This window comes from Pseudopodoces humilis, chromosome 5 (assembly GCF_049639895.1).
Source record: "Pseudopodoces humilis isolate 2021_Gansu_Grassland_sample_001 chromosome 5, ASM4963989v1, whole genome shotgun sequence".
NCBI lineage: Eukaryota > Metazoa > Chordata > Aves > Passeriformes > Paridae > Pseudopodoces > Pseudopodoces humilis.
Window position 1 is genome coordinate 10,819,114 of NC_142204.1, and position 11,977 is coordinate 10,831,090.

Consider the following 11,977-nt stretch of genomic DNA (forward strand, 5'->3'; position numbering starts at 1 on the left):
ATCGGGACAGGTGGCCCAAGGTGCCTGGTAGGGACAGGCAGGGCTGGTGATGCTGTCAATGTGCCATCACTGTTCAGGACCTTAAAATTACAGAAAATGCATCAGTGTATTCATTATGCACCTTAAGACGTTCTCACATATCCAGGTCTAATTAAAGATCCCACTGGTGGCATGGCAAGACACAGCTAGGTGTGTATGTGACAATACCACCAAAAATAGGAGAGATGGGACTTGTCCTGGTAGACGGGACAGAGTAAAGCTGGACCTGTGGGAAAAAGTAACAGCAAAAGTCCTGGCAAAGTTGTCCCTCTATTTACAAGCTCACATTGGGAAGAAATGCTAGTCACCTGTTTTGGACCAATCTGTGATTTTCAAATGCATCTTTATTGATAAGTTGATTAAGTTCTAGTCTGAACTTTATTTTACAATAACCTGCAGCTAACCAACACCAAAAAAATTACCATCATTACCTTGTACAATACTAGCACAAAAAAAGAAATGCCACAATTCAGCTGAAAAAACTGTTAAAGAACTAAATTAAATCATAAACTCTACACATAACAAACAGTTGTGATTAGTCCCACGTGTCATTTATAAACCCAGCAGCGGGAAGGGAGGACTGAACACAAAACCAAGCACCCCAGATGCCAACTCTTTCTCCCCTGAGTGTGCTTAACCACGTGCTTGGTATGAACAAGTATGAGAGCAGCAGACATGCATACCATCTGCATGTGTCTTCTCTTTTATCCTAGAAAGTCTCCTGGGTCTGTTCTCTACTTCAGAATATTCAGAGCTTCCTAAAACAAGAGATTGATGCAGATTTGCACCCAAAGGACGTGAAGAGAACCTGGTAGTCGAAGGAGACTGAGTCTAAAAGAAAGGACTGAGCAGTGCAAGGAGAAACAGAAGTTTTCTAAATGGCAGTAGGTAAAACTCATCCAAACACATTTATTCCAGGTGAACAAAGGATGGAACAGCAAACCTGAAGTTCAGGATGTAACACTGGGGATATTCTGCCATCCATTTCATCATCTGCTCCCTCATTCTCTGTCTGCCCATTCTGACTACTCTGTCTGCATCCTTTATGGTTCCTCACTTCTCTCCCATTCTTCTGGTACTTCCCACCCCACACAGTCTGTAATCCCTCTGCCCTACCACGCTGCCCTCCCTGACCTTCACACAGTTCTGCCATTAACTCCCACCTGACACTCCCATCAGCTCTCCCTTCTCATGCACCTCCATGTAACAACAGAGAAGGCTGAAACCTGATTTCCTGTTCCCCACACTCAGAGGAACATTCATCTTGATTTCTCATTCCTCAGGAACACAGGGAACAGTAATCTAACTTTACAGGTAAGTAAACTGAGCAAACGACTTCAACTAAATTGGGATTTTGCCTGTATTGTTCATGCTTCTCTTTTTTCCCTATTGGTCCCTCTCTTAAATGTAGGAATGTTTACAGTAATTCAGGCCTAGTTCTCTGATTTTTAGATAAGACCCCGTAATTCTCCTGAAAGTCAGCTCACACTCCAAGACCCATTCCTTCATCATAGTTATGGCAGTAATGGGAAAATCTGCTGTTCATGCCAGCATGAGGGAAGAAACTGCTTTGGCATGACAGCACAAGGCTTGCACAGGACAGCACCCATCTGGCACTCTTCTAAGAACAACACTGGCTTAAAATAAAATAATTTAAGAAAAAAGCCTACAGATAATCTATTCTTTTTTCCCTTCAAGGCTACAAGAACCTCTCTTGTGGCTTAGAGAGGCACTGTTACCCAATCACAGAAAGCCAGCAGAACACATGTGGCAGTGACTGATTTCCTATGCTTGTGCATGTGGTGCAAGAGCTGTACAGGGATGAGACATGGAAGGGAAAGCTAAACCCACAGGAATTCTCCCCTCTTCAAATCTGCAGAAGACTGGTACAAGGACAACACTGATAGATAATTTTCTGTGTTCACCAAAAACAAGATCACTAGTAGTTAGTTGCCTTAATGCACAGCAAGGCTGACTAAAGTTAGGTATCAGGAAAAGCAATCTCTTTTGTAGGCTAGCTAGGAACTGAACAGACAATCTCAGCAGCCTCCAGGATCTTCTTCAGTGAAGTTCACTAAATACAAATTTGATGAACAGCCATGGTGGACATGTTTGGGATACTCAGTCCTGTCTCAGAGGTGGTGAGGGCTCTTGAGGTCCTTTCTAGCCCTGTGCTTAAGAGTTTATCAGTTGACTACACTGAAAATAACAAAAGGGTCATTTTTCTGTCCAGCAGTTGCAATTAAAGCAACAAAAGAAAAAAAAATAAATTGAAGAATCTTTCTGTCCTTTCCCCAACCTTCCTGTCTCACAGCTGAGGAGTTACCAGCCCTCAGAGTAAGCCCTTCTAATACTGATGGACAGAGCTACCAGTCCTTCTAATACTGATGGAAATGATAGGAAACACAGTAACCTTAGAACAATTCACAGGTAGCAGCTGGAGTGAGGACTGCCAGCACAGGACAGCCTTGTGTGGGCAGAGTGAAGGGTTTCACAGCTCACTGAATGGGAGCCATGGACAAGACAGGACAAGGTCAGTGTACAATATAGGGCATGCCTTCTTCATCCAATGAAAGGGTTACATGAAAATGGCCATCCTGCCCAGTCATTCTCCTGGAGCTTCACTACACTGGCTTGTCTAGCAGCCTCCAGCACTAACTACTTCCAGCTGTGGCAAGAGAAGAATTGTTAAGAGTGGAGTTTCCACACCCCCCAGTGTGGAACCTCTTGCTAAGTCTTCAAGTTCACCCTGTCCCCCTACCCTGACTCCCCTCAATTTAAAAAATAATGGTTATAATTAATGCGTGGAAGCTGATGACATTGTGCATGTGGTTCACTTCCAGTTCTCTTTGTCTTCTCATGCATCCTCCTCCTGCCTCTCCAGCAACCCCCTCCCCCACCAATCCATTCCATCAGTCCATCCAGCCTGCATGCCTGGGGGGCTGCTGCTCACTTGCCATAGACGCTCTCATCGCTGTAGGCCACATAGAGAAAATAGTCCTCCTCGTGGTTATCCTGCCAGGAGACAAAGGGACAAAGTGAGGAGCCAAAGCTAGAAACTCACTGCACATGAGTGATACATGAGTGATACTGAACTCCTTCACTGTTCCTCTCCCTTTACATTGAAGGCTTTGCTTCCCAAGTCCAAAGAAAACTCTGGTCACAGCTCTGCTTCTACACACAGGCAGAATACATTTCTGTACACAGAGAATTTACTTGAAGAGGCACAGCCAGGCTGTGCTGCAAGCATGCAACAGAAATAGCTCTGACTGCTCATCAGTATCTCAGCAGTGGTATAGTCTTAAGAGTGAGAGAGAGACTTGGAAGGATCTAACAAGTCAAAAAATCACCTCTAGATAGTATTTTTAATTTTTCAGAACACTTAGGCAAGTGGCTGTATTTCTAAGTCCTGTTTTACATAAGGGCAGTAGAGCTGTTAAATGATTACACTGACACAAAAATTCTGCAGAGTGCCAGCAACAGAGATCTGACCTCAGATCTGGACAGTCAGACCCTCTCCTTTGACATGTTCAGATTTGGAAAGCACCCTGCCTGTCTTTTATTCTCTTCATCAGCACACAGATGGATGAAGTGACCAGTTACTGTCAAAAAATGACAGGCCAAGCAAGGCTCACAGCACCATGCCAGAGCTCTTTTAATAAAACACCCAGCAGAAGGAGAAATCAAGGAGAAATCAATCCAGGCTGCAAACCACCCATGATATAACGGCTACAGAACTGAGAAATATGGGCATCCAGTATGCCTTTAAGGTTGATCAAGTAACACTGCTGAGTAGAAACAGTAGGCAGCAGTACTCACAGCATCCTACATAACCCTCACTAATACAGTACAAACAATGAACAAGTAACTCCAGACAAAGAGTAAGTGTTCCCTAAGAAAGTATTTGTAGACAGATGGATGTCCAGTGATGCTGGCCCTTTTACTGGCTTTTTACTTACTTTTACTGGCTAAAAGGAAATATCTTTTGTATACACAGCAAAACCTATGTTCTCCACCTTCTCCAGCCCAAATCCATCCTCTGAAAAGGAAGTGGTTTATTTCAATATTTTGTTAAAGTAGTAGAACAAATATAACACTGCTGGGGCAACTATTTGCCACAACCTGTTCAACTAGCAAACAACTAGTTGAATTGATAAGGCTCCCCAGCTTGTGGCTGGGGGATGGAACTCCCCTGACCAGGTGATGGGATACAGCTCAGGGCAAGAGGGTCCCATGTTCAGGCATCTGTGACCAAGTGGAAACCACTGACACTTCTGGACATTGTTCTTGCCAACAACAGGCAAGAGAAAAGGGCCAGGCTTACCTCATACAGCTGGCCCATGGTAGCACTGGTGGGAGGGATGGTGTTATTGACAAAGAAGAACAAAGCATCTTCCGGCCTCAGGTGGATCCGCTTTCGGATTAAGAAGTAGAATTGACCAACTGAAGAAGAACAAAGAATGCCTTAGATGCAGGAATGTTGGATTTTTTTTTTTTTTTTGATTTTTTGTTGTTGTTCTTGTTTATTTTTGTATTTTAACCCTAACCATGGATGTTTTCTTTTGGTGGTGGAAGTCACATGCTGTATATAAAAAGTAGGGGAAAATGAATAATGCAGGAAAAAAAGTAATAGAACAAAGCAGTAAGTTCATGACTGTAACAACATGAGCAGCCAATCCGCTCAGAACTGGCAGTTTTTCTGGTACACACCTCATACCATGTCCCCTCTATATGCACACTCCACCTACTATGGTATGAAATGCTCTACTGAGGGGATTGGTGGGAAGATCTTTAACTAGCTTAACCTTTAACTCCTGCAGATCAAAGACACCTTAGAGAATTTAGCCTTGGCGTAAATGGTTACACTATTTCTGAAAAAAACCCAAATGTACTCATTTACTTGAACTACATTGCCCAAGAATGTTTTTCACAGTTCATTAAATACTGCAAGAAGAAGAAATGCTGTTCCTTTAACTCATTCATGTTCTTAAACAAAAAACAAGAGGTAATCACACTCAAAATCACCATGACCATTCAGAAAAAGAACTTTGCAGCTATGACTACAGCCACAGAGGTGGTAAAAAGGGATTATTGCAAGAACTTGTCCTTTTCTGCAACAAGAGTACAGCCTCTGGCACCTCTGCAGCTAGGTCATCATTGACTGGTAATGATGACACTGCCCATGATGCAAAATTTAGTCACTGTCATCATGGTTAGAACTCAGCTGTGACATGCTAGCTGAACCAGTGAGATACCTCAAAAGATCTCAGAGAATTCTGCGTGTTGTAATCCAGGCTGTAAGGTATAAATATAACAAGGACAGCAGACAAACAAGATGTTGAGCCTCTCTGGATATTTTCTCTGTGCTGATCACAGAGTAAAAAGCACTTCTGAGACCCTCTCACTGAAAATCAGGAAGAAAGGAGGTAAGCATTGTTACCTGTGAGGTCGGAAGGCACGAGATACTTTCTTTTGTCTAAGTCAGGTACTCTGGCTTTGGGTGCTTTTTCCACAATAACCTGGAAAGAGAGAGAGAGAAAGCAAGAAACAGATGATGAGAACCATAAACCAAAACAGTCCAAAAAGCATCAGTGGATAAGGATACTACTTTTTGATGGTGCTACCACACCTTTAGGTATTTAATCTCTAACAAATACACAACATTGGAGAACACACAGGTGAGATGACTTAAAGAAGAAGAACAGTAAACAACTTTAAATCACTCCCAATAGCTGTCCTGGGAGTCCAGGGTTGCAGCAATAAGCGTGGTGAGTGAAAAAAAGAACAGACATAAAAATAAACCATAATGGCTGAGAAAAAAAAAAAAAATAGGACACCTTGATGTTCCCAATTAAGGTTAATTTTGTATGAAGAAGCTGTCAGGAGGCTAATACATGAACACTAATAAGTTAAACTGTTTCCAGGTTACAGTTCCAAACTGCCTTGCACAAAATCAACCCTACTCCCAGTAGTCCCACATCCTAATTTCTACTTTCACCAATGCCAAGTGCTCTAGAGTGAAGCAAAGAATTCAAGAGAAACTACAGCTCACTGAGGAATGTTTTTTTTAAAATCTCCAGTTCTTCAGGAGTTATCATCTACTCTGAAATTCATATTCTTTAAGTTTACTATCCATATTTCACATAGCTCTGGGCATTTCCTTAATCATATAAACATACAATAATTAAAACCAGCCTATCATCTGCGCAACTGGACCCACAGTGACCTTTGACACAAAATATGAATTTCCTTATATTCCAACACAGAAAAATACAAAGCTCAGCAGCTTTAAGATCAAAGAGATCTAGAGGTCTTGTGCTAAAAGATATTTTTTTGTTAGTAGAGGTAGGTAAAATATTTACCTCAGAAGCAGGAAGTATTCCAAAATTACTTGATCTCTTTTTCCATTTAAACCCTTGGAACTACTGTGTTTGTGCAGAAAAAAACCTGCAGGCTTTTTTTTGTGATATGTATTTTTTGAACTGGTAAAAGATACATAATGTTTCAATCTATGTGGCTTGCTGTTCTGCAGAAGCCATTCTGACCACCTAACCTAAATCTAAAGCTGGATTTTCTGAACTTCCTAAACTTTTAAATTTCCTTAGACCCCATAAAGGTAAATACACCACCTGAGACACTGTGAGACTAATTTCTAAGGGTTCCATGCTCACATAGCTCTTTGGCAATCCAAATCAGCAAATACAGCTGTTGTGTAAGAGAAAAGGTTGAACTGCTGTGGACTAAGCCTTCTTTTGAAAAAAAATTACGTTGCCCCACCAGTAAGACACCATGCCAAAATAAAATGTTATCATGAGCTTGGTATATTTAGCCTGGATATGGTGCCATGCTAACCTGAATCCTTCTAGAGCCCAGTGAGTATCTGCAAAAAATCTCACACCAGAGAGGTACCAGCTAGGACATTTTTTCACTGGGCTCCATTTGAATGTGGCCAACACAGCCAAATCCCTGAAACTTCCAAGTTTCACTTTAAACAGAAACACAGTTGCCTCATCTACTTCAAGATTTTCAAATACCAAAGTTAACACAAGGCACTTAAGCTCCTTCAGGCAGTTTGAGGCAAGACATGCATTTCTGTACAAGATGCAGCTGATAAATGCTGTGAGGGAAGGACAGTACCACAATCTCACTGAACAAGTGCAGGCTGAACAGCAACAGCACTTTTTACATTTTGTACCAGCAGAGCCAAACAAGGCAGTATCTAACACAATAAACTGCAGTGGGGAGAAACCTCTAGTTCTTGCTGCCAATTAAAAAAACTACTGACAAGCCAAACTCCTTGCTGTGACTACCCTGATTTGGGCTGGGGGGGAAGGGGGGGGCAAGGAAGGAGGGGGATTGTCGATTGGCCATTACATAATAAAGGAAAAGAAGTCATGCCTATGAGAACAAGGTAAGTGTTGGGGCTCCTAAGCCCCTAGGAAATATTTAGGAAATATTTAGATCAGATTACCACTGATTTAAGAGGTCTTAAGAGACACCTCTCTCCTGGGAGATGCAGGGAAGGAAAGGAGGTGCTCTGCTAATCTGACTGACAACTGTAGCCAGTTAACTGTAGCATTTAACAATGCAGGTTATCTCTTCTGAAGCACTAAACCCTTCACGTACATAAAAAAACCTACAAGGAAAATCCTAAGGGTAGAATACAGACGATCTACATTTGCATTGTTGTTGGGTGGTGACTATGATAATGCAGATCAGTAAAATCTCATCAAAATGCGGAGATGTATCACGGCACTGCAGTGTAGGCAGCCAAAAGGCTAACATCTTCAAGGATCCTGCTATCAGGAAGGGCAGACACAGAATTTATGTGAAGAACAGAATGCTCCATTCATTTCTTTGTATGAATGATTAATGATTCACATCTGTGCCTTGCCGTGCATCATTTCCAATTATCCTTAACTCCAGCACACCTCGTTATTCTGGTCCTGGTTTTCTTTACAAAGTTCTCCCGATGCCCCCCTATCTTGACCTCCTTTACCTCCTACAAGACTGGGCCTCGTCCTGGGCTCCCCACGGGGTTCTTCCTAACACATTTGTCATGGCCTGCTGTGCAATCTGCCACGTTAATCCTCAATTTACACCTTGTCTCACACCAGACCTACAGAGCCCTCATCGTAAGTACCCAAACCCATACACTTCAAGCTGACCTGCTGCATGTTCAACCTATGCTGTGCCAAGCCTCCCAAAAACAGAGAGAACAAAGGCACCCAAATACTGACTTTCAAAAACTTTTTCAAGTCCTTCTGAGGGCCACTCCCAAGATAAAAAAATGCTGTTAGCCAGCAGGAAAACATGGAGTGTAACTAGTCCCCCTTTGCCATTAGTTTTATAGGGGGGGGGGTCACCGTTTTTTTGAATGCAGTACACTTGTGCAGTAACTCTGGGGCACACCTCTCCAGTGGGGATGGAAAAAAAAAAATACTTGCAAAATGTTTTTTTAAAAAGGAAAAAAATCCTCTACACTTAACTAGATTTATAATGTCTTTTTTTTTTCTGTCCCAATAATTATTCGGAATTATGAAGCCAGAAGTTTTGCACAGGCACTCCAAAGGGGCCTAAGAATGAGGAAGCAAAATTTAGCTAGATGACCTCGCATTCCAAATGACATTTTCTCCACAGGATGATTAAACAGGAATGCAAAAGGATTGAGAAGTATCATTTTTTTTTACTCATGCAAAGGAAAAGAGGAAGGCTATATGGAAAAGACAAGCCAAACTGAAGTAAAATAAAAATAACAGGGACGTATGAAATGACCCGGATGCAGACCATGTTTAGCATAAAGAGTAGCCAGTTAACCCACTCACTGATCTCCATTTTCACAGAAACAAGGGTAAGCTCCTTCCCCACTCACCCCCACGCATGTCAGAAAAAGAGCAGCAACGTTCCCCCTGTGGAGTTACTGCGGATCCGAGGGAAAAAGGTGTATTCCACCCCGCGCCCGCCCACCCACGCTGCAGCCCTTCCCGCATCATAAAGAGCCCCAGCTTTGCACTAAGGAGAAAAGCAGCCGGGGACTTGAATCACATCAGCGAGACCACAATCATCTGTACTAAACTAATTTCTTTCGCCTTCAAAATGAAGCGAGCAGCAGCCGACGGCCGGCACGGAAAACAAAGGCGGCCGAGCCCGGGCCCGCAGCCATGGCCGCCCTGGACGCGCGCACTCACGGGGACTCTGTCTGGGTATTTCTTCCGGATCTTCTCCCCTTCTTTTTTCCTGTACTCGAATGGGTGGTCTTCCTTGTACTGGAATTTCATGGCTGCGGGCTGTCCCTCCGCTCGTAGCGGCTGCGGCTGCTGCTGCGGCTGCCTCCGCTCCGGCCGGCGCTGCGCAAAGACCTCCGCCCGGAGCCGCCCGCCAAGCTCCGGCCGTTCCGTGTCACGGGCAGGAGCCGCCCTGACACAGCGCTGTGTGACGTCACGGGCAGCCCCCCCGACGTAGCGCCGGTGTGACGTCACCCGGAGGTGCCCCTCCCCCCCACCCCGCTGAGACGTCATGGGGAGGTGCCGAGCTGCCCGGAACGGGGAGAGGCGGGGGGGGCAAGGAGGGGGGCGTCGCTTTCCAGCTACTCATGTTCTGTTCGTGCATTGATTTATTTGCCCGATAATACGTAAACAAATAAATATTTTAAAACAATTTTTTTTTATTTTTTTTAAGTTCAAAGGCAGCAGAACCCTGCCCGCCCTCCGCAACATGACTCGGGTTATAAACACAGCACCAGCCGTACTGAGGCACCCCATCCACCGGCGCTGCTGCGCCCTCTGTTACCAGCGCCCTGTGGGGAAACGGCTCGGGGTTCCCCGGATGAGGCCTGAATGCCCCTGCTTGTGCACGTGAATGTGACCTGCGCTCTGTGTGGCTGCGAGATGTGACAAACGCAATAAAAATAGTTTGTTCTTGGATCGTCCCCGTGGCTGATGGATCTGGATTGTTGCGTGTTTGTAGCATCTCTGTGGCAGAAGGTGTGCCATGTGCTATGTCACACCAGATGTGTGTTGCAAACAGCAGGCAGCTAAAGATAACTGTCTGCAAACAAGCCAAAATAGCAGCCAATTTCAGCCCAGTCACTCAACTGACGCATAGAATATCTGTACAATATCTGGGGTTTTTCCCCTAGGAGTAGATTGACTCACAATTATTCACTGATCAGAAAAGCAGGAATTAATGAATGGCTCAGCATACTCAAATCAGTACAAAAATCGATTGCTGCTACCCCAGGAACAATAAATTGTATTGTATTGTATTAATTTTTTTTTCTTTGCATACTTTACCCAGAGAAAGCAGAATTTTGCAAAGGCTGATCTTTTATCTGTGCAGTTGTTTTAGTTGTAGTAGAGTATGAGTGGAACAGCCAGATGCTAAGGTCATTCTCCATGGCCACACCAAAGGCAGAGGTAAAAAGACACAGATTTCCTAATTTAATCCCACGTTTTGACTGAGGATGAACAGGGGTAGGAAAAGTTGTGTTGGGGTGTGATTTTTCTCACCTGAATCATGACACCTACTTTTGGATGGCCAAAGTGTGTCTGCAAAAACTCTGGCAGGTCCTTTACTTTCTAAGCTTTAATTACTGGTACTTTTTTTATACTAAATACTTTTATTTAATATGGGGTGGTGTGACCTCCTGTTAATGGTCAGTTCCAGCAGGTGTGTGCCCAAATCTCCTAAGGATAAAGCAGCCCACAGTGGGAATTGTCAGCAGCCAGCGTGTCCCAGCCCTCATTAGTTTGTGCACATAAGGTTTGTACAGGAAGCACCACCAACACATTTCTGTCTGTCCTAGGACATGTAAACATTCTCCCATAGTTGCCACGTAGTGCCAGAGGAGGTCAGAGGGGTGAGTCAGAAGGAAGGCATTATTTTTTGCAGTCCCATAGCAAATAGCTTGAATTGAAGGAATCCCAGGGGTTAGACCTAAGGAAAATTCTAGTTTCATGGCATTAAACCTTTATATTAAGCCTGTGTTTGGCCTCCTTGCTTCCTAACTGCCTGCAGCTTAGCAGTTGCTGAGGTGTCCTGAGGGTCTGAAGTGATGCCTCTTTCTCAAGGACAAAAGGGAGGAAGTTTTCTAGCCTGTTTCACCTTAAGCCACCAACATATTCTGGCAATTTAAACAGACTGATCTCAAACTCCTCTTATCCTGTGAATTGCTGTTTTTATCCCCAGGACTGCTCCCAGGGCAGCTAAGATAACACCTGGTTTTAATTTCTCATGATAAATCAGATAGAAGTGCCAGGATTTTTCCTGTTCTGATGCAAAGACATGGCCCTGTGAGTGGATTGCTAGATGACTTCTCAGCAAATCCCCTGACTAGACTCTCTTCCTGCCCTGATAGTGCAGCCCTGCATGTACAGCCCCAAGATTCACTCCTTCTGCTTCCCCGCTTTGTCAGGCACTGAATTCCCAGCTCTCTCCTTCAGCTTCAATAATAACAATAACATCACTGGCAAAACAGGCAGGAAGATGATACATGCAGAAGCAGTGACAAACACCTAAACATCTGACTCAGGGTTGTTAAAATGTCAACCCATGGGCATGTGACAAACCACACATCCTGGATTTGTTTGCCAGAGGGAGGAACTGGAAATGATGTTGGTTTATTTTCCTACCCTGGACTGCCAGCCTTCACAGATTCAAAACAATATATTTTTTCTTAATCTAGAATGTCAAAACAGCTCTGTGCGCGTACTGTACTGCTGTCTCTGCAGGTCATTGGGTACATTCTACAACTGGTTTCTCAAGCTCAATGCTCATAGGAGCAGGAGACAAAAATATTTGCACAGAATCTGGGGACAGGGTTTGCAGACTGTGCTGTACTATACAGTCCTCCTACTTATAACTCTGGACTCCCTTGGATGTTTCTTTCATTATTACCTCCCCTTGGGTAATTTATGCCTCTACAGACTGACTTATTTTC

The 11,977-nt window shown here is 43.8% G+C and overlaps 1 protein-coding gene across 2 annotated transcripts; it reads right to left on the reverse strand.

The window, feature by feature from the left end:
* Positions 1-365: 365 nt before the first annotated feature.
* LOC102114705 (gamma-aminobutyric acid receptor-associated protein-like 1) lies at positions 366-9,487 on the reverse strand. Of its 2 annotated transcripts, XM_005534001.3 has the most exons (5): positions 9,228-9,487; positions 5,480-5,558; positions 4,364-4,482; positions 2,993-3,054; positions 366-797 (listed from the first exon to the last, which is right to left on the reverse strand). In XM_005534001.3, exons 1-5 carry the CDS (start codon positions 9,315-9,317, stop codon positions 788-790), a joined length of 360 nt encoding a protein of 119 aa, XP_005534058.1. In that variant the 5' UTR covers positions 9,318-9,487; the 3' UTR covers positions 366-787. The 2 variants fall into 2 exon arrangements, with proteins under 2 accessions (XP_005534058.1, XP_087911082.1); XM_088054956.1 differs by having other exon boundaries at positions 366-3,054; positions 9,228-9,480.
* Positions 9,488-11,977: the final 2,490 nt, after the last annotated feature.